The 22,326-nt window shown below is 54.0% G+C and overlaps 1 protein-coding gene across 1 annotated transcript in view; it reads left to right on the forward strand.

The window, feature by feature from the left end:
• LOC103271506 (SH3 and multiple ankyrin repeat domains protein 3) overlaps positions 1–22,326 on the forward strand; it is a 55,175-nt gene that overhangs the window by 20,010 nt on the left and 12,839 nt on the right. The window contains exons 13-22 of the mRNA XM_021718020.1: positions 87–200; positions 5,818–5,893; positions 6,139–6,221; positions 6,783–6,907; positions 7,008–7,140; positions 8,093–8,173; positions 12,285–12,308; positions 16,607–16,737; positions 17,376–17,460; positions 22,270–22,321. Coding sequence (XP_021573695.1) covers positions 87–200; positions 5,818–5,893; positions 6,139–6,221; positions 6,783–6,907; positions 7,008–7,140; positions 8,093–8,173; positions 12,285–12,308; positions 16,607–16,737; positions 17,376–17,460; positions 22,270–22,321 — 904 coding nt within the window. The remainder of the gene's footprint in view (positions 1–86; positions 201–5,817; positions 5,894–6,138; positions 6,222–6,782; positions 6,908–7,007; positions 7,141–8,092; positions 8,174–12,284; positions 12,309–16,606; positions 16,738–17,375; positions 17,461–22,269; positions 22,322–22,326) is intronic.

Here is a 22,326-nt window from a genome sequence, read left to right on the forward strand (position 1 = left end):
TGGGCAGAACCTGAGCCTGAGGTGGGTGGGGGGGTGGGCACCTAGCTCTCCATCCCCTGACGGCCTGTCTGGCTCTGTCCCTCCAGTGCTCAGCATTGGGGAGGGCGGTTTCTGGGAGGGAACCGTGAAAGGCCGCACGGGCTGGTTCCCTGCCGACTGCGTGGAGGAGGTGCAGATGAGACAGTATGACACACGGCCAGGTGAGTGACCCCATGTCCCCCCAACAGCTCCTGGGGGGCCCCACCCCTTCTGGTTTCCCTTTGGTCTTTCTTGGCGCTAGATCCACAAAGATATTCACAGAGAAAAGACTAGAAGTAAACCCCAACACACACTTAAAGTAAGTGCAAACTTGTGTACACAACACAGACACAGTGCACACATACCCTGCACATACCTAGGAACATGCATGCGTGCAACCAGACACTCCACGTGCAGTGGGGGGAGACACATGTGACGTACCCCAGGAGGTGCACATGTATGACCATGCCTCAGTCTTTGTGATCCCACACGTGACTCCCAGTGATGGTGACTGCCCCGCCAGCACAGGCCGTACAGAAACACCAGGTGCGTGGAGTGCGCGATTCCTGTGCGGCTGGCAGACAAGTAAGGAGGTCAGTGTGAGAAAAGAGGCGTTTTTCCAAAGTGGACAGATTGTCCAAGTGGGCAGAGCAGGGAGGCCCAGACCAGCCAAGAGGAAATGAGGCCAGTTGGGTCTGGAGGTGCTCTTGTGGGTGCCCTGGGGCAGAGATGGTATGAGGGCAGCAGAAGAGGGTGGGCCGGTCCTAAGCTTGCAGGGAGGATGTGAGGGTGAAGGATCGGTCCAACCTTGCTGACCACCTGGGGTTTCTGAAAGGACCCCTTGGGTGTTGGATCTGTGGAGTCCTGCTGGTGGAAAGCAATGGCTGGTCCTTTGGGGATCCCAGGCCAAAGCCAGACGCATGTCTATGGATTACCTTTGCAAGGAGCTCTCAGGGATTCTGGGAGGACCCCAGACCCATGAGTGTTGCTTCTGGCCTGGACTGGGAAAGCAAACCTCTGCTGATTGATGGTCACTGGTGGTTATCAGTGGTGTGTCTTGACTGAGATTGTATGCATCCCTTTCTCTGCATGTGAAGGGCTCAGGGTTGCTGTGTCCCCTTCCTTGGATTTTGGGTTTTCCAGGGAAGCCCCCCTCACCATGTGCCCTGGACCCTGTCCTGTGCTGAGCTCCTTGAGGCCCAGGGGGACAGGAGACTCTCTCCTGAGCAGGTACCCTTATTCTTCACTTGGTTGTGCCCTGCCTCACCCTGATGACTCTTTTGGTGACTTGGGGTGTGGAAGGGACTGGGCCCTACTTGTTTTCTGCCTGTGGAGGGTGGATGGGCAGAGGCTAAATGGGCCTTGATTTCAGGGGTTTAGGCCTAGGTTTCAACAGGAGAGGGAAGGAGAAGGGAGGAGAGGGGAGGAGGGTGCATTTTCTGGGCTCCCTCATGTGGCGGGTATTGAAGGCTCTCTACTGAGGAGTATGGATCTAGGGGCATTTGGACCTAAGTCTGAGGCTGAGGGGTAGGGAGTAAGAATTTGAAAGCAGAGAGCAATGTTTACCAGACGTTTGCTGTATGCAACAATATCTGGCCCTGTGCTGGGAGCTGAATTGCAGTGGCAGGCTCACAGCCTAGAGGGGAACAGGTATACAGGACGCATTAGGATGTCACTGTGTCTGTGAGTGGTGTGAGCGCAGGCTCCCTGAGTTGGCCTGAAGAGGTCAGAGGGCTTCAAAGCAGTGGCATGGTTTGAGCTGAAAGTCCTCAAGTGGTCAGCAGATGAAGGTGTGGGGAGAGCATGTGTTTGCAGGGCCTGCATGGTGTTTTAGAGCTGTGTGTGTCCACACCTAGTGTGCTCTGGGCAGTGCTGGGGTATCTGGCATGGTGTTAGCACTTTTGCAGCCCTGGGAAGAGGGGCCGGTTGTTTTGAGCACATTTCTAGATAGTCACATGGCCCTGAGAGGCAGGGTCCTGTTTGTGATGTAGGCAGGTGGCTGTGTGAGTGAGATGTGCATAGGGTGAGGGGGCGAGGCCTGTGTGGGGACTGTGAGGCTGGCCAGGTGGTCATGAGATCAAGGGGCAGCATGGCGCTGTGGGGAGGAGAGCAGCAGCAGCTGTCTGATTGTGCAGGCGTTCAGGGTCAAGGACCCGGCAGGGCAGAGAGGTAGAGAAGGAGGGGTGGGCTGAGGTAATGGAGCAGCTGGTGTGGGGTGGAGGGTCTGGGCTCCAGGCAGCAGCTGTGGGTGTGTGACCAAGGGCAGTGAGCTGGGCATTGGAGGTCCCTGGGTAGACAGGAGTGTTTCACGGGTGAGCAGAGGGAGATGGGCCTGCAGAGGTTGCTAGCGGGTGGGTGAGAACAGTGGCAGCCTCCCTCTGATCTCAGCTGTGGGCCCTGGTGGTGACTCTGGGCGGAACCTCTGATCTGGGACCCAGGGCCGAGTTCCAGAGCAGGAATCTGTTTTTCAAAGGCGTAGGTTAAAAACAAAAAACCACCCCCCCCGGAATCTGTTTTTGCATCTGGAGTGGGGACAGAGAAGGACTTAAAGGCCATGGAGGGGACACAGAGCTGACATGTGCAGGTCAGGCTGGTGCCAGGGTCAGTGCCTGCTTTGAGATCAGGAAACAGGTCCTGGTCACTCACTGGGGAGAGAGCAGCTTCCCACGGCACCTTCAGGAAAGGAGTAAAAGGAGCCATGGCAGGCAGAGAGGGTGGAGCTGTGAGGGGAAGGAATGGCAGGCGGCCTCAGGTATGCTCTGGAGGCTGGTTGTGCAGGAACCTTGAGGCCCAGCATGACCAGAACCCTGTGCTATCCCCCTGCTTTCTTTGTAGTAAGGTCTTTGCTTGAGGGGGTTTTACTGGGTATTTTCCCTTTAGCTGACTTTTATGCATCTGATTAATAAAACCAGAAAATGAATTTATGTTATATAATAAATACAACTTGTTTGGTTGACAAAATTTAAAAATAGGAGAACTGCAAGTTTAGGGGTCCTTCCTCAGGCAGGTGCATTTCTGTGGCTGGGTTGAGCATTTCTGTAGCTGGGTTGACATGGAGAAGGGTGTGGTGGAGAAAAGGAGGGGTCTGAAACCCTTCCTGAGCAGTGATGAGACTTGGCCTAAGCTGATCTTGGGAGTGGTGGGACAGTGTGTGCAGCTGTGGTTGTGGGGTTACCAGGATGTTAAAATAATAGGCCACCAGAACCTAGGGGGACCCTTTAAGGTTAATTTTCCTACTCCTTAAGGAGAGGCTCAGAGGGGACTGTCAACTTACTGAGAGACATACAAGTTAGTGTCAGGGACCTAGAATCCTGCCCCATACAATTCTTGACATCTGTGTCTTTTGATAAGAATAGTAACTCTTCTTTCCATCCAGCCACTGCTCCATGTTTTCCTATCTCCATCTATCCTTTGACTCACCTATGCATCCCATCATCCATCTACTCATCCATTGACCCATCCAGCTAACCCAGTCCACCATCTCCTCGCTTCTTGTCTATACATTCATCCATTCATCTACCCACCTACCTGTCTACTCACCCAGTCTGTGTACCCATCCATCCACCCAATTCATCTATTGATCCATCCATCCAGTTCATCCATCTATCCACCCACCCTGCCCATCTATTGACCCATCTATCCATTAACACAGTTCATCCGTCCATCCATCCACCCACTCACCTACCCAGGCCATCTATTGATCTGTCTGTTCATCAATACACCCAATCTGCCCATCTGTCCATCTACCCATCTATCCATTCATCCAACCAGTTCACCCACCCACCTACCCACCCAACCCATCTGTCCATTACCAATCTACTCATCTCCTTTCCATTAACCCATCCAGTCTGTTCACCCATCCCTTCTCCCTCCCTCCCTCCCACCTTCCCTGCCTCTCTCTCTCCCTCCATCCATATACCCATTTATCTTTTTTTTTTTTTTTTTAAATAGAGACAAGGTCTTGCTATGTTGCCTAGGCTGGTGTAGAACTCCTAGGCGCAAGCAATCCTCTCATCTTGGTTTTCCAGAATAATGAGATTATAGGCATGAGCCATCATACGCAGCCCCATTTACCTTTTGATCTGTCCTTCTATTCACCCATGATAGATCCACCCATCCACTCAGTCAGCATGCAGAATACATGTTATATGCCAGGGTGCTGTGCTGGGTACTAGAATCACAGAGATAAATAATATATGGTCCCTAACTTCAAGGCGCTCACAACTAGTGGGGGAACACAGGTCATCGAAAATTGTAGGACCTGGATAACCCACTTTTCGGGTCTCCTCTTACTGCTGAGGGCTTTCCTGTCTCCTGATAAACTCTGACTTGCTCACAGAAAAAACACACAAACACCAACTGCAGGACCCTCTGATCTCGTGTCCTGTGATGCTCTCTAACTCTCTCTGTTCTGGCTGCAGAGGCCCCGAAGTGTCCCTTGGCTACTCTGCTGTGGGCCTTGCCCTGACGGCTCTCGCTCCTGGGAAGCCCATTACCCGTGTATCTGCAGGCTGCTTCATCCTGTCTGTGACCCCTCAGAACTACAGACTTTCTCTGTGCCCCTTACTCTGCTTTCTTTTTTCTTGATCACTTGCCAGAGTTTGACATGTTTATATTTATATATGAATAGAATATATATATATAATATATATTATACATATGAATAGATTATAAGCTCCACAAAGGCAGAGACTTTGTTCTGTTCTCTGCTATATTCCCAGAGCCTGAAACAGTTTGTCTGGTTCATAGTAGGAGCTCAATAAATACTGTTGAAGAAAAAAATGAATCTTGAGAAATACTGCAATGAGAGGAAGTGAGGGAGATGCCGAAGAATGAAGTTGAGGGCAGTGGTGGTGCCACTGTGGGGGCCTCCTGAGTCCTGGAGAGTAGAGCTTGAGGGGCTGGGCAGCCAGGAGGGCAGGGCTCACAGGCAGCTGGAGGAGCCTGCAGGAGAGAAAGGTCGAATGTGGACTGAGCCTCCAGGAGATCAGTGAGGGCGAGGCAGGGGGCTGACTGCTGGCCAGCTATGTAGTGGCCATGAGGGACTGTGAGATCAAGAGGAAGGATGCGGACAGAGTTCTGGGATGCAGTGAGCTTAGGGCTGGGAACCCAGCCCCTCACAACTGGACTCTTGTCCCATTCATGGCAGAGTCTGAAGCAAGAGACCCCCTGAGGTTGAGCATCAGGGGGCTGTTTCGAGGAATTTGGCGGAAACACCGTGCTGCTTCCGTGCACGGCATTTGTGCATGAGTGCGGGTCCCACACACTCAGATATGCACGTGCTTGTGCATGAACACAGAACTCACACACACATGCACAAGTACTTGCACTCAAATGTGAGTCACATCCAGACACACAGCTGTGTGTACATGAGCACACACCTGCTCACACACAGACACACATGTGCATGAGCATGAACACAGCATTCACGCAGGACCGCGGGTCACACACATGTGCACACCCCCTCTTTGCTGTCAACTCTGGGGCTCGCTGACCCTCTGTGGATGGCCCTGGCCTTGTCTGTCCTCCTGCATTCAGCTATACAGGAGATGAGCCGCAGCTGCTGCCCCCTCCTTGGACCCAATCCCCAGAGGCCAGAATTTTCTACATTGTCCCCTCAGCCTTCTTGCCTCAGGACCTCTGGACCCAGGGCCCCAGGATTTGGGGCTCCCCACTTCCATCTGAGTACAGCCAGGCCGAGGGTGTATATGTGGGCAGAGACGGGTGAACAGCGTGGCTGAGGGCAGTTCAGGCCAGCTGGAGGCCACGACTGTCTGTCACTCCTGATACTCCCTTCAGAAACCCGAGAGGACCGGACGAAACGGCTTTTCCGCCACTACACAGTGGGCTCCTATGACAGCCTCACTTCACACAGGTATGCGGGGACACCCGCTGGGGCTTGCAGATGGCGTGTGGGGTGGCAGGCCAAGAGCTGGTCCAAAAGGCCAGGTATGAAAAGGTCAGAAGAGAGCTCGAAGGTGCCTGCCCAACTCTCTTCTGCCGTCCTGGTCTGTCCAAGGGTGGCCAGGGGGGACTGTGCCTGTGGGACCCTGTGGGTAAGCCTGGGTGGCTGACTTCCCTACAGGGCTCCCCTCACCCCTCCCTGCTTTCCTCCATCAGTGATTATGTCATTGATGACAAAGTGGCTGTCCTGCAGAAACGGGACCATGAGGGCTTTGGCTTTGTGCTCCGTGGGGCCAAAGGTAATGGGAAATGGGTGTCAGGTGGAATGGGCCGGGGCTCAGGCTGCACGCTTCTGGGGAGTGGCCTCTGTTTCTTGCCTCTGTCCCTCCCTGCTCACCACTGCCCTCACCCTGTCTCCCTCCCTGCTGCATCCTGGCCCCTAGCCTCACCCCTGTCCCCCATCTTCACCTCCCCGCCTCCCGCCTTGCCCTTGCCCCTCCCCTTTTTGGCTCCACCCTTCCTGGGTCCTCTGCTGTGGTTGTGACTGAGGCTTGGTTTAGAATGTCCCCTTACAAGGCGGTAGTTCCTTCCCTTTGTTGTCTTCTGTTCTCTTTGTTGCAGGGTGTCTAGTGGGGGGCTTTATGGTGAGGGTGAGTGGGAGATTTTGCAGAGGTCATGCCCAGTTCCTGGGCTAGCTCTTCTTTGCGCTGCGTGGCTCTCACCTGCTGCCCTCCTTCAGCCACGGGTCACTGCCCCAGGTAGTCATGTCTTTCACGTGTTGAACCACTCGGAGGTTGCTGTGTGGCAGCCACCCCCACCTGAACCACGCTGGTGAAGTACCTTCCTAATTGCCCCCGCAGCAGAGACCCCCATTGAGGAGTTCACGCCCACACCGGCCTTCCCTGCGTTGCAGTATCTCGAGTCCGTGGACGTGGAAGGGGTGGCCTGGAGGGCTGGGCTGCGCACGGGAGACTTTCTCATCGAGGTGAGACTCACTTTGACCTGTGTGGCCTGGTGGGGTGCTGACCCCCGAGCCCTAAGGGGGCCACCTGAGGCGTCCCCACCTAGCTACCTGTCTGTCCCAGGTGAACGGGGTGAACGTGGTGAAGGTCGGACATAAGCAGGTGGTGGCTCTGATTCGCCAGGGTGGCAACCGCCTTGTCATGAAGGTTGTGTCTGTGACAAGGAAACCGGAAGAGGATGGGGCTCGGCGCAGAGGTGAGGAGTCAGGCTTCAGGCCTCTGCCCAGACTCTCCCCTCTTGCCCCTGGCCTTAGACCTCTGACCTCAAGCCCACACTCCTCTTCCCACTCCTGACCCCAGACTGCTGACCTCAGATTCCTGAACCCAGGCAAGTGCTCGCACTTGTGGGTTGGGGCCCTTCCCAGTCCTTGATGTTAGGCTGTCTGCCCTGTCCCCTGGCTCGAGGCCTCTGACCCCTGACCCCGGGTTGCCCTCCTCAGATCCCTGCCCCCTCCTTCGTGGCGTTCCCCTGGCCCCTGGCGTGGCAGAGCCCTTCTTCCCTACACCGCCAGCAGCTGCCTGGAGGCCGGGGTTGCCATGGCAACTGTGAGGTTGACGCTGCCGTGCTGCTTATTGTCGGAGGGAAGGGGGAGGCGGCACCTGAGGGAAGAGGAAAAGCGTCTTCTCCCCGCGACGACGCGGCACAGCCTGGGCCCAGGAGGCTTTGCCAGCCAGGCCAGCCCAGGCCTGTGGCTTGCTGACCACAGCTGAGGCCCCCACGGGGCACAGGCCACTTGGGCCTGGGGGGAGCCCTGGAGCTGTAGCCCTACCTGCCGGGAGACCCCTCCCCACCCCCACCCCATGGCTCCGGTGCCCCTTCGTTGGGCCCTTGGAGCCTGCAGGGTGGGCGTTCAGGCCAGAGCCAGCCAGCGCTGTGACCCCCACCGGCACTCCTGACTGCCTCCTGAGGCCCTGGCTCTCGGGTTCCCCGGGGCCCCTGAGGCCCCAGCCCCAGCACTCCTGAGCGCCTAGCGCCATGAAGAAGTTTGCATCCAGCCGTAGCCTGAACAAGATCCTGGCCCAGTGCGACTCGTCCTCCCGGGAGTACGAGGAGATCCAGGCGGTGGAGCGCAAGTGGCACCTGCACCTGGCCACGCCGCGCCGCCTGCTGCTGGACAGGAGGTCCAAGGCCTCCCTCTTCTTTGCAGCCCCACCGCCCCCCAAGAGGGCCCCCAGCACCACTCTGACCCTGCGCTCCAAGTCCATGACAGCTGAGCTTGAGGAACTTGGTGAGCACTGGGGCGGCAGGGGAGTGGGTGTGGGTGGACGGCCCAGGATGGGCAGACAGGGCGGGGGACATGGGCAGTGTGGGAGGACAGGCAGACACAGGGGAGGAAGGGCAGGGGGATGCAGGCAGGTCAGAGGTAAAGGGGGGGTGCTGGGGAAATTTGGTACCCGTGAGGTGAGGAGGGGCATGGCATGTGGAAGCGATGAGGCCTGAGGGATTGGAGATGGACGGTGGGGTGGCCAGGACAGATGGATGGGGAACAGGGCCTGGTCCACTGGTGTGTTTGCACGTGTGTGCACGTGTGTGTGTGCACGCGCGTGTGCGTTTGCTGCCTCTGGTTTTTCACGGCCCCGCTCTGACTCTACTCCTGCATTTCATCCAAGTGAGAAAAGTGAGAAAAGAGTAACAGTGAGGTGACCTGGGTCTGCTTCTGGCTCTGCCAGGCACTGGCTGTGTCATCCTTGTGTTTATCTTATCCTCTTGGTACCTGTTCACTCAGTGGTCAACTGGGCCTGCTGACCTCACAGGCCATGTGAGCACTACTGGTGGGACGATGGGATGGCCTCGTGAGTGACAGGAGGCGAACAAGAGTGTGTTGGGCTTCAGTGGGGCACATTGTGGGCACAATCCCAGGTTGACCACCAATGGCCTCATTGTGGGCATGTCTTGACATCTGTGACCACTTGTCATAGGCATGTCCAGATATACTTGATCATGTCCTGACATACAACAGTTAGTAGCTTCTTCATGGGCATGTCCCAACACATGTGACTATCATCTTCATTGTGGGCATGTGCTAATACACGTGACCATCAACTTTGTTGTGAGTGTGTCCTGACCACCAACAGCATCATCGTGGGCAGGCCCCAATATATGTGGCAGTTGACATGTTCTTTCCTCCTGTAGTCCAAGCCCAGTCTTAGTCCCAGACTTTACTTTGACTCCAGTCATAAAAGGAATCCTGATTCTGGTCCTAAGCTGAGCTCTGATTAAGTCTCAGTCACAGAAAGGCCCTGATCCTGGTTCTAGGGCTGAACCCCCACCCTGGCTTCAACTTTGGTTCTACCCTAGCCATGGGAGGAAACCTCACCCTGTCCCCTAGAGTTATCTCTGACCCTACTCATGGATTGAGGTCCTGGCCCCAGGGTGAACTGCCCCGCACCCAGCAGATGCTGTCAACTGCAATTTAGTGCAGTGTGGAGAACAGCTACCTACAAGATTGGGCTAACAGAAGTCACAACAAATAGTCCTAATAAAATAAAACTTAAAAAACCCCACATACACACATAGATAATTCAAAACAAAGGAAGGAATCCCCAGGTCTCAAAAGGGAAGAGAGAACTCAAAGCCAGGGGAGTAGAGGAGGCTGATGCTTCCATAGCCACTGATACAGGTACGGAGGGCAAGAGTTTGGGTTCTGAGGCCCCTGCAAGACTGGGAGATGTGGTGTGGACCTGGGAGAAGCTAGAAGTTTGGAACCATGCCCAAGAACTGGAGTTAGCAACAAAATAACTGGAAATCATAGAAGAATATGAATGAGACAATAAAAAAAAGTGTTTTAGTTGTTATAAAGTTTAAGAGAACTAACAGAACTCCAAATGAAAAAACAGGACAGGACAACAACAACAAAGAATAAGCACATTTAAAAAGGATTCCTAAAGATCTGTTATTGAAACAAAAAGCATAGTTGCTGAGATAAAAAAGAAATCCCTGGCTAGGATTAATGGTATACTAGAACCAGGTAAAGAAAGAAAAGTGAGTCAGAAAATAAATCTTAGGAGATTACTCAGAATATAACCCAGAAATTTAAAGAGATACAGAAGAGATATCAATGAGCAGTTAAGAGATACTGAGGACTAGTGAGTAAATCCCAGGGTCTACCTAATGTGAGTCTCAGGGGGAAAGAATAAAAAGAATGAGAAAGAGACAATATTTGAAGACTAAATGACTCAGAATTTCCTAAAGTTGAACAAAGATATGAGGCTTCAGTTTGAAGATGTGTAAAGTCCCAAGCAAGGAAGTAAAAACAAATATTTACTTTTCTAGATCTGTCATAGTAAAACTCTTGAACACAGCGGACACACAGAAAAATCTTAAAAATGAGAGAGAGAGAGAGAGAGAGAGAGAGAGAGAGAGAATGCAAAGCTATCAGATGCCTTCAACAGGAATGACTACTGCCTTAGTGAGTGTTAGACTGACAGCAGACTTCTCATTGGCAATAGCAGATGGCAGCAGATGATGGATCAGGAGCTTCAAAAACTTGAGTCAAAACACCTTTCCACCTAGAATTCAATACCTAGCTAGTCCCATTTCTTTAAGAGTGAGGCAAGGGGGCTAGCAGACTTCTGGCCCCAGGGTCATAAAGACCCAAAGTGAGCCACAGGGAGCTGACCTTGTCACACTGTTTGAGGAGCCATACTGATCAATAAGCCAATACCATTAGGCAGCTGGGTCTGGCTGGACTCCAGGCCAAAGCTCTGGTGGATGGGTCCCAGGAGTCTCCTGCCAGAGCTGTCATGGAGCCACATTCAGCTACATGTTCAGAAGCAGTCCTTCCAGAGACTGTGTTCTGTGAGAGTAGAACTGCCTTCTGCTCTCTGGGCTTTTCTGTCACAGAAACTGATGAAGAGAGAAGCTCCTCTTCCTCTCTTCTCTGGTCCAGGTGTTTCCTCTGCTGCAGCAAGCCTCAGACTGGGTTGCTGGGGTTGCTCTTGTTTTTCCAGAGGAGTTTACTCACTGCTTCAGGCCAGCATCATTTCCAGGCTTTTTCCTGAGCAGAGTCTGGGGGAGGATGAAGGGACAGCTTAGCTTAGCACAGAGCCTCTGCCCACACTTCTGGAGCTCAGGAAGCCACCCCATCCCAGGGAACAGCTGCCCTGGGAAGCAGGCCCACCAGAAACGCCTGGTTTGAGGAAGCTGCACCAGCATCAGGGTTTCCCCTAAGGGACCATATTACAGTCTAGCGTTTTTCTCTTTTAAAAGATACAAATGAGACCTGTTGGGTCATTACTAACACTGTCAAGAGCTGATAGAGCCCTTTGGGATCCATAGTCTCTTGAGAAGATGACCTGAACACCTGGAAAGAAAAGAAAGTGAGGTGATAGAGAAAACAAGTGGCATGGGTAGAGGTGGCTGCTTGCCACTCAGAGCACATGGGAGAGGCAAGGCTCTGTGGGAAGAAAGGGAGGAAAGGGGTGTTCTGTGAGGGAATGGGGTGAGCAAAGGCTGGTGCCCAGAAAATGGAGGGTTGCTGAGATGGGAGTGAGGGGAAGGGATTGGGGCAAGGACCCTCCTCCTGAGACAGATGTGGAAGGAAAAGGAAGGGCAGAGCACTCCATTCCCTTCAGTGCTGGGGGCTCCTCATGGTTGCCACATGCATATCTGCTCAACTTGAACCAGGGACATGCTGGGGCAAGAGGTCAGTGGAGATCCAGGTCAGGGAGGGCCCTGGCGGGTCCAAGCCCTTCCTGTTAATTCACTTTCCTGGGAGAAATCTTGACTTCCCTGTACTTTCTGAATGGATTTTATTTTGTGATGAGATCATCAGGGCAGGTGCCACACCCAGGATCCCTGTGAGTGGCCTCATTCTGGCAAAGGTTTCTCTGCCAAACACACTTGTCCTATCTTTTGTTTAAGACCTACTTTGCACAGAATGCTCAAGGGTGACCATCTCTGATTTCAGTGGCATCTGAACTTAGTTTTCGTGGGGTTCTGCCTTTTTTCCTGAACAAACAGTGGACTCAACCAAGTGTCATTTAGTTGTGCATGTCTCCACATGCATGCATGTCTGTGTGCATGTGTGTGCATGTGTGAGCAGACATGCAGCACATGCATGTGCATGCATCGCTGTGCACACTCAAGTGTTGTCCCTGCTTGTGGTTGTTTCCTCCTTGAGTTTCAAGCCAGGTACTAACGGACTCTGCATTTGGGCAGGTTTGCCACTGATGGTCTGATCAAGAGGTGTAGGATGGGGGTAGATGAAGAGGTCATGGTTTTTGTGGGAGGTGGGGGGTGGGAGGGATCAAGGCTGGGGAACAAGAGTGGAAATGGGGCCTGGGTGCCGAGGATGAAGCCTGTCTCTTACCCCCTTTGCTCTGTTTCTTGATTCCAAGCCTCCATTCGGAGAAGAAAAGGGGGTGAGTCATCCACTTGTGTCCCCAGGGCCTCGGCTTTGCCTGACCCCTGTCCAGGGAGTGCTGGTGTGTGAGGAGGTTCCAGTTCAAGTCAGGGTGGTCTGGAAGCCTGGGCTGCACCCTTCTGCCGGCCTTCTCCCTGGGGATCTGGTAGGGTATGAGAGAAGGACCCGGGAAGAATGGATGGGGAGTTCCTAGGGGTGTTACCCTTGGGCGACGTGCTGGGGAGGCGCAGCCGTGGGCCTTGGGGGTTCAGGTGAGCTGAGGGCCGGTGAGAGCTGCACAGATAACCGGGTATAGACGGCCTGGGAGGGAGGAGTGGGAGAGCCCCAATGGAGGCACGGTGCGTGCGTGACCCGCGCGAGGTGGGGAAAGGGCTCCCGGCGCTCCTCAGCGGAGCTTGGGGGCAGGGTGGCTGGGCCGTGCCAGCCTGTGTGGCTTCTGTCTTCCTGCCCTCTAAGGCAGGGGTCCCCAACCCCCAGGCCATGGACTGACACGGTCCCTGGCCTACTGGGAGCCAGGCTGCACAGCAGGAGGCGAGAGGTGGGCGAGCAGAGCTCCGCCTTCTGTCAGATCAGCAGCAGCGATAGACTCTCATAGGAGTGCGAATCCTGTCGTGAACTGCGCATGCGAGGGATCTAGGTTGCATGCTCCTGTGGGAATCGAGTGCCTGATGATCACCTTCCCCCATCCTGGTCTGTGGAAGAATTGTCTTCCATGAAACTGGTCACGGGTGTCAGAAAGGTTGGGGGCTGCTGCTCTAGCGGGCATGTGCTTGGGCTATGGACCGCACTCCTGTGCTTTTGAGCAGGGGTCTGAGTGCCACAGCACTGGGGAGGTAGCTCGAACCTCCCCTGTCCAACAGCCCTCTAGACTGTGGACTTCACCCTCTGAACCCCTGTGCAGGGCTCTCCTCTGTACTCTTTGAGGCTCCTCCCTGTACTGAGGCCCAGCATCTGGTGAGGTTCTGGAACCTGGTCTTGGGACAGCCTCTTCTGCCTCTTGAGTGGATGGGCGTCAGGGCCCAGATGGAAGCCTGAGGGGGTTTTGCGGCCCCAGCTGTGTGTGTTTGCTCACGGTCCATGTGCCTGACACCCATCCCCGTTTAGCTCCAGATCTGCTGGCCTTCTCTAGGCCAGGAACACATTCACCTGGCCCCCTCACCCAGCTCTCCTTCATGACCTGCAGTTCCTTTGCCCTGTGAAGTCCCCTGCTGTCCCTTGCCCCATTCCTGGTGAAGGGCATCCCAGTGTCTTTTCAGATACTTAAAAACATATGGTAAGGTCTCCTTCAGGGAACTTTTCTCCATGCCTTTGGAGCAGACACATGAACTGTTTCTGGAATAATCTGGTTCTGTTCTCCTGCTCACTCGTGGGGCTCCCAGGGTGCTGTGCTGTGGCCTTTGCGCTTCTTCTGGTCGTGGAAGAAGTGATGCCCTATTCAACAGTCCCAACCCTGCTTGCACCCTGTTGATCCAGCAGCTGTAGACTTGGGTACATCAGTCACACACTCAGAGGGTCCTGTGTGAGGTGACGGGGGTCCACCTGGCTCCTAATGGACTTCATTTTCTCTTTTAAAGCACCTTCATTTTCTCTTTTAAAGCACCTTAAAATAAACAATTTAAGAGTACATTTTCTAATATTAGGGGGGACTTTATGTCAACCTCATCAGTTTGTAATTGGCAGAATTATTGATTCTTTCCTTTTTGAAAATAACTCTCACCTGGCCTCAGCACCATTGCCCCATGACCAAAAACTGTTGCCTCACTACACATGTTCACACTGCTTGGGGTCTCTGGGATCAAGTTTTCTGGACCCAGAGGTGCAGCCTCTCCTAACCTGTGACTGAGGTGTCAACGTGTCTTGCATCATGACATGCCATGTATACCCCACAGAGTTTTCTCTCCATTCACATCTTTGCTTCTGCAGTTTCTGGATAGTGTGGTAGTTAGGCCAGAAACTTATTGGATCTATGATCTGGGACAGTTTATCTCTATATCTGAGCTTCACTGTGCTCCTGGACAAAATGAGGGTGATAATAGGATCTTCGGTTGTGGGATGAGTGAGAGAATTCATGTAAAGTCTAGGATGCTCTGGAAATCACCAAGATCTTAAGAAATGGTGGCAACAGTGATTCCAGCTTCCAAGAAGAAGTTATACATTTTATGAAAAAAACAAATGAGAAGACCTCTCAAACCAGCAATCCCCAGTCTGCACCCGGTGGCGCAGGGAGCCATACACAGGCTCAGCTATTCTGTAGTTGGAGTGTGCTTTGCTGGTCTACTCTTGTATTGTTCAGGGCACAGGCTGGGTGCTGGTGGACACCGAAGGGTATTTGCTGTCTTCTTCTGTGGACTCACAAGCCATCTGAGGAGACAAGGCACAGACATGAAGAATTATAGTGAATATATGCTCAGCGCCTGGATGGGCCAGCACAGTTGTGGCCCTTATGTGCTGATTCTCACGTGAAGAGACACATAAAGCAGATGGTGTTTTTATGCTTGTTTTATCAGATGTGGACATGGTCGCAAAGAGCTTAAGTCAGGAGAGAGTCAGTGTACAGGGCGAGTCTGTTCCCTGTTGGGTACAAGATAGTCTCTGGGAGTTCATTTACTTTCCCACAGCAATTGCTATGTGGATCGCAGAGGTAGAACCAGCAGGTGCTGTGAACAGCTGCAGATTGGGGTTGGAAGAGGAGGAGGTATCCATCCAGACTGATCATTTAAGCTCTCCAACAAGGAACCCTGAGAATTAATGGATGCGAGGACAAGTGGGACCAGACATGTGGCGCCCCCTGGGGTTGGCACAGCCCCAAAGAGTTGAGAAGGGCCTGGGATGTGTGGAACCTTAGTGGTAGGAGAGGTGTAGTGGGACTGAAGAATGAGAGGGCTGTTGCAGCAGCTAGGTGGACACAGGTGCCGCCCCCAGCCCCACCTGGATGCCCCTTGTGCTGGCCCTGAGGAGGCTCTGGGATGGAGCTGAGTGGACCCACCAGGAGCAAGAGACACTGACCCGCAGGGGGAGGCATCCAGCCAGAGCTCTGATGAACCTCAGATTCACATGTTAGTGTCACAGTTTTCTTTCTTTTTTTTTTGAGTCGGAGTCTCACTGTCGCCCAGACTGGAGTTCAGTGGCCGCTCCCGGCCACCGCAGCCTCGACCTGCTGGGCTCCAGCGATCCTTCCACCTCAGCCTTCCAAGTAGCCGGAATTACAGGCGCATGCTACCATGCCTGGCTAATTTTTTTTTTTAATTTATTGTAGAGATGAGGTCTCATCAAGTTGCCCAGGCAGGTCTCGAACCCGTGGGCTCAGGCAATCCACTCACCTCAGCCTCCCAAAGCGCGGGATTACAGGCTGAGCCACCGAGCCCGACCAGTGTAACAGTTTTCAAATCACTTTAATAATATAAAATAACACTTTAAAAATATTAATTTTGCTTTAATAGAAACAAGCAAACTGAAAAAGCTTTTCTTTTATAATGGACCTGAAAAGAGTGCTGCTGAGGCATGGGCTCTCTTCCAGCATGGGCCTTGTTCTGTTCTGATGTTAGCCCCAGCTGGGTCTTCCTAACCCCTTCTCCACTTCTCCAGCTTCCAACTGCTTTCTAGGGGGCTGGCGGAAGCTCTGACAGTGAGGAAGGGCCCTCCTAGCACCCCCCACCATTTTCTCCTCTTTTCTTGGGTAGAGCTGCTTTTCTTCCAGGTAAAGGAAGAAAATTTTTTGGCCTGTTCTGCATCAAACCACTTTTTAAGGTCCCTAGCCTGGGGTGGCACCTCTCTTTCTAGAAAGTATCCCCTATGTATCTGCTCATTCATTCATTCCTTATTGACTTAAAGGCTATTCAGACATCTTTTGAGAATAACCTGCTCGTATAGCAGGGTATGTCTTAGGGCTCTGGCCCAGCTGCCAACTGGATCCTTCCCTTCCAGTGCAGTGGGGCAGACAAGAGTAACAAGTCATGTGCTGAGAACAGTGACAACACAAAGGGGCATAGAAATTAGGGAGACTGTGGGCTCTAAGCAGTTTATCCCCTGCCCTGGCTTCTCCCTTGTGGTCTGAGTGGCCTTTCCTTGAGTGGGGTCCAAAAGGCCACCTGGGGTTTCCTTGAGGACAGATAGACTGGTTTGGGGAGTGGTTCTGGGGTGTGAGGGCCTCGTCTTAGGGTGCAGGGAGCTAACCTCTGGTAGTGAGGGGCCCATTGGCCTCTGTCAGCACCATGGGGTGGATGAGCCTAGGGAGGATGAGGCAGTGGGGCAGGGGGCCAGTCTAGACACTGAGAGGAGGCCTTCTTGGCTGTGCAGAGAAGCTAGATGAGATCCTGGCAGCTGCTGCAGAGCCAACACTGAGGCCGGACATCGCGGACGCCGACTCCAGAGCTGCCACAGTCAAACAGCGGCCCACCAGTCGGAGGATCACTCCTGCCGAGATAAGTGTAAGACCCACAGGAGCACCAGGTCGGGTGGGCACGGGAGTCAGAGCGTCTCGTCGCCTCTTTACTGAGGTGAGAGTCCCTCATTTGGACCCCTTCTCTGGAGGGAGTGAAGCACCCCACAGCCTCTCAGAGACACCTGGGGCCATCTTGGCCCCAGAATAGCCACAGCTCAGCACTGTGGCTTTTGGTGACTGTGACTTTGGGCAGTTTCTGTGTCACAGCTGGGACCACCTAGATGCCCAGCCCCATTACTCAGTGCCCATGGGGTTGCACACTCTGTCCAATGGGCACCCCCCCATCCACGACTCTCCAGTGGGTGCCCCCATCCATGCCACAGCATGTCTCTGTTCCTTGCCCACTCTCCCCCATAGTGCCTTCTGGGCTCCACCCCTAGGCCATACCCAGGGTCTGCGCCCACTCGCCCAGCACCATCTACACTGCCTATACAGCCCAGGCCCCAACAGGCTGAATCCCTTGCTCCCCAAGGGCAGAGCTCAGATCCAATTCCTGGGTCCAGGTATTACAGGAACTAGTTCTGCTGGGGTGAGTGCATGGGGTATCTTACCTCTGGCATAGGAGGAGGACTGGGGGCCCCAGTGCCCTGGAACTTCCATATTCCCCCTCCCTGACCCCCACAGTCATTGTTTGAGCGCCAGGGCCTTCCAGGCCCAGAGAAGCTGCCGGGCTCCTTGCGGAAGGGGATTCCACGGACCAAGTCTGTAGGTACGGCCTGGCTGTGGGGCTTGCATGAGGCTGGGAGAAATGGGGCCGGCTGGGTGGATTTGGGTTGGAGGACCCTGCCTCTCGCTACTCCCAACTGCGGTTTCCAGTTTCCCTTTTAGTCCTGCCTTTATGTGGTCCCAGCCCAAGGGTCTTTATGTTTGTGGACATAGGTGGGGTCAGTCCTCCCCCCAACGCCAAAGTACAATTGCTGGAAGAAACCCCAGAGATTCCCTCCTTCCTCCACTCTCTTTTCAGCGAGTCCCCCATCCTCTGCTCCTGTCCACTGGGCACCCCCCATTCTCCACTCCCTGCCCAGTGGACACTGCCCATCTTCCACTCTCTGTCCGGTGGGTTTCCCCGTCCTCCACTCCCCACCCAGTAGATACCCCCATTCTCTGTCCAGTGGACACCCCATCTACGGCTCACCCGTGGATACCCCCATCCTCTACTCTGTCCAGTGGACACCCCACATTTCCTACTCCCCACCCAGTGGTTCCCCCCATCCACCTTTCACCCCTTCATAGGAACCAGCAACCCTGTTCCCAGATCAGCTGGCTTTGATCCTGGCCCAAGTGCATGTCAAGTTCCTGATCTCAAAACTACTCTTCCCTTGAACTACCTCGCCACTGCCTTTCCAGGCGTTGCTCCCTCCTCCCCTTCACAGTCAGTTTTCCCCAGAAAGTCACCACTACTCACCATTTCCTGTCCCCTACCCACCCCTCAGCCTGCACAGGCTTGCTCTCTCCATACCCAAAGTTGAAACTGCTCCCACCAGGGTCACTGGTGGCCTCGAGGGCGTTTCTCCCAGTGTATGCATGGCCAGCCCTCCTCCTACTGAAGTCAGCTGGCATCTGGTTTCTTGGCTCCCTCCTCCATGAGACACTCCTAACCAGAGTTTTAGGACAACACTTCTGGTGGCCCCTGCTTTCTCAGGCTGTCCTTGTTCCTTCCCTGCTGCCACAGCCCACCAAATGTGGGACCTTCTCAAGGCTGTGACCTTGGCTTCCTTCCCTCTGCCTCTTTATCCTCCAGCTACCATCACACCCCACACTTCATCTCCTTCCTGACCCCGGATTGGGACATCTAACAAACCCCAGCCACTGTGCATCCCTCTAGGCATCCAGCCTCCCCTCATGTGCCCACCTATTCCTGCATCCACTCACAGACCTGCCCAGTTGTCTGTCTGGTCCATGCACATCCGACCACAGCCACATCAGTTACACACCAGAGCAAACCTCTGCTTAGCACTGACTACAGTTGAACACTGAGCATTTCATACTTACAATAGCCACATGGAAGTGACACCATAAGTGCTTCTGTTTTGTAGGTAAGGAAACTGAAGCAAGGAGTGGCAAATGATCAGCCCCAAATCACAGAGCTGCCCTACATGTCATTTTCTGTTCAACTTCTAGCCAACTAGCTGTCCAAACTCTGATCCCTCGCCCATCCCAAGACCCTGCTGATTAGTGCCCACACTAGGCAGGTCCCAGGCTGAGTCTGGGGCTCAGTTGGGGGAGGTGGCATATCTGCAAACAGCTCAGCAGTGACATGGTGGGTGTCAAGGCACATATACATGTGCCACACCTGGCCAGAAGGTGCATTTGAGCTTAGTTGTGCAAGATAAGTTGAGTTTCCAGGGGACCGTGGATGAATTGTTGCCAGGCCAGTGTGTAAAAGGCACATGGTGGCCTGGTCCTTCAGGGACTGCCAAGAGTTATTTCTGGAGGTGGGAGGGTAAAGAAGAAGGCTGTGCAACTACTTTGGGGCCAAGAGGTACTTGCCCTTGTCCTCCCTGGCCTAAAGCCTGCATGTCTTCCATGATTTCTTTTTTACCTTCTGCCTCACCTGGCAGATCAGGGTGGGCTACCCTCTTGCAGACCTTGCCCTTGCCTTGCACAGGCCTTGTGTTTTGCACCTGGACCCTGGCTTTGTTCTCATGACCTCCTGCCCTGACTTTGCCTTCTCATCCCTGTCTTTGGCCAAAAGAGGCTTTCTGTAGAGTTGTTCTCATCCTGCATCCCTCTAGCTTGACCCACTGTGGGCTCCTCATTGCCTCAAGGCCCTGGGAATCAGCTCCAGCCCTGTCCTGCTTCGTCTTAGGACATTTGTCCTTCCCGTGACTGGGTCTTCTGGCACTCGGTTTTCCACCTGCCCTCACTCTGCCTGGTTGGCCTGTCCCTCAGCCCTGCCCCATCCCAGGAATGACCAGTGCAGTCCAGGTCTATACACCTGCCTGGGAGGCCTTGGCCACTCGGCAGGAACTGCCAGCTTCTCCCTGGTTCCTCCTGCACCCTCATGTGCTCAGATGATGAGCGGACTGACATTCCCCTTGGTCTGGTGTGCTTCCTGTTGCCAACACATGCATAGCTTGAGTTGTCAAGACTCCCCAGGCTCTTGCCCAGGCTCCTGCCCCATGTCCTGGCTGTGTGGCCCTAGGCACATGATTCAACCTTTGCAACCTCCAATCCACGAATGTGGAGACCACCTAGTACTCATCCCCAAGGACCTCAGTGTGAGCTGAGGCTCACCCAGTGGTCTCACAGACCAAGGAGTGTGCTTGGCATGCCAGGATGCCCAGCAGCTGCAAACATTTTTAGTAGTGGTAGATCCTGTGTCTCAAGACTAGCACACAGTAAGTGCTCGAGAAACACTCTCCTAGGATTTGAGCAAAGAGGGTCACCCTTTGCCCCATAGGGTCCCGTCCCTACCCTAGATGGTGTCAGAACAGATTCTCCATTCAGTGCAGAGGCAAGTGCCTTTTTACCCTAAGTCAAAACTTGGCATCCATTAGCATTAAATTCCCCCATTTTTGTCTTCACACGTCACTCCCACCTTCTGCATCCTCAAGGTGTGCTGGTTCTGCTTAGCTCCGTCTAATGCACAGGCTGTGGGTGTTCAGTGCGTGTTCTTGCACTGCACAAAAATTGCATCAGAAGAAGACCCAGGATGAACAGGGCACAGATGCTGTGTCCAGTGGTGGTGGTGGTGGGGGGGAAGGCTGACCTAAGAATAATGAGGATAATAACCTCTGCTACCTTCCTGGAATGTGCCACTGGGGCAGCTCTGTATTTTAAACTGCAAATTGTCCCATGACAGCAGCAGGCTGTCCACTCGAGAGGAGGAAGCTGAAGTTCCTAAAGGTGAGGGAACATCAGTACCTGGCAGAGCTAGAACTCCAGCCTAAATCTGTCCACAGATGCCCATCCTTGCTATAGCTGGGGCCACAAGAGCTATTGTGCCCAGGGAGATACAGACAGTGTAGCACTGGTGGCTTCATCAGCACTGTGGTGCAGAAGGAGGGTGTGATCAGAAACAGGCAGTGTGCATCGTAGTGAGTTCACAAACATAATAACCAAGCCCAGAGTGAGGCTGACTGTAGAGCAGCACTGGAGACAATGTGGAGCCATCCATCCACTGCCCTTAGATTGTGCTGTCCAGTACCTGCAGCCTAACGAAACACATCTGCAACCTAGGTGTCTACATTATGTCCACAAGGATACTCTGGAGATTCTGTCAGGTTCTAGTTGGACAGCAGGATGATGAGGGCCCTGAGCACTCCAGCCCTTGCATTGGATCCTAAGACCCTGAGTGAGGCAGGCAGAGTGGGTTTCCTTTTAAGCCTGTGCTGCCATGAGAGAGCCAAAGCTCGGGGGCTTAGGGCCTGGTCTGGGGTTACACTGCCAAGAGGGCATAAAAGTAAAACATGCTTCTCCATTTTAATTCATCCATCCATTGTTCCTTCCACCCACTCACCCAACCTTATTGAGTTTTAGCTACTGTGGTTACATCACCCATCCATGTGGGTCTTGGGGAGGCACCTCTCAGGGTTTCCTCCAAGAGCGCGCCTCCTCCCCTGAGCATCAGTCTTCTCTGTCAGGTGCATGCTGTCCCTCATCTACAGCCAGCATACCACTGCAGTTCTAGGGGTGTCCCTGCCTCCAGGCCTCCCACTGGTCCTTGCTTGTTCCACTACTGGTCTTTCTGAGACGACCTTGTCAGTCTTGGGTGGGGAGCCCTGTTCTAGCCCCTGGTCGCTCTGCTCATCAGTTCTGTCTCCACGTCTGAAGAGGCTGCTCCTACCCCCCTACCCTCCTGAGCTGTCTTCTCAGTCCTGCTTATGTGCCTTGGCTTGGGCAGATTTTGGCCCAACCCAGGTGGAGGGGCCAAAATTGGGTCCTTTCTCAGGGTTCCCCTGGTGGGGTCCCCCCTTACCTTCCCTGTGCAGCCTTTTTTTTTTTTTTTTTTTGAGTTGAAGTCTCTTGTTGCCCAGGCTGGAGTGCAGTGGCACACTCCTGTCCACCGCAGCCTCGACCTGCTGGGCTCAGGCGATCCTTCCATCTCAGCCTTCCAAGTAGCTGGAACTACAAACGCATGCCACCATTCCCGGCTAGTTTTTTTGATTTCTCGTAGAGATGGTGTCTCACCAAGTTGCCCAGGCTGGTCTCAAACCCCCGCGGTTCAGGCAGTCCTCTCGCCTCAGCCTCCCACAGTACTGGGTTTACAGGCTGAGCCACCGTGTCAACCTGCAGCCTTGGGCCTGTAATGCAGAGCTGTGGCGCCTAGGGAAAAGCCCAGACCGGGGTCTTGCTCAGAATCCCTGCTCTGGGCGCCCTGCTCCTCCCCTGCCCTCCGTCCCTGTTTTCCGCAGTTGGCCAGCTTCTGCCAGGTTCTGCAAGGCGTCCAGGCCACCCTGTGTCTGGGGCCACGGCTGCCTTGGGGTGGAGGCGGGCACTACCAGCCCTGCGGGAGGCGGTGCTGGGGTCCCCAGGGGCCTCTCCGAAGGGTCTCACCGGGCCCTTCCGTCCGCAGGGGAGGACGAGAAGCTGGCGTCCCTGCTGGAAGGGCGCTTTCCGCGCAGCACGTCGA

Source organism: Carlito syrichta, unplaced genomic scaffold (genome assembly GCF_000164805.1).
Source record: "Carlito syrichta isolate Samal-C Ts95f unplaced genomic scaffold, Tarsius_syrichta-2.0.1 Scaffold311716, whole genome shotgun sequence".
NCBI classification, from domain to species: Eukaryota; Metazoa; Chordata; class Mammalia; order Primates; family Tarsiidae; genus Carlito; species Carlito syrichta.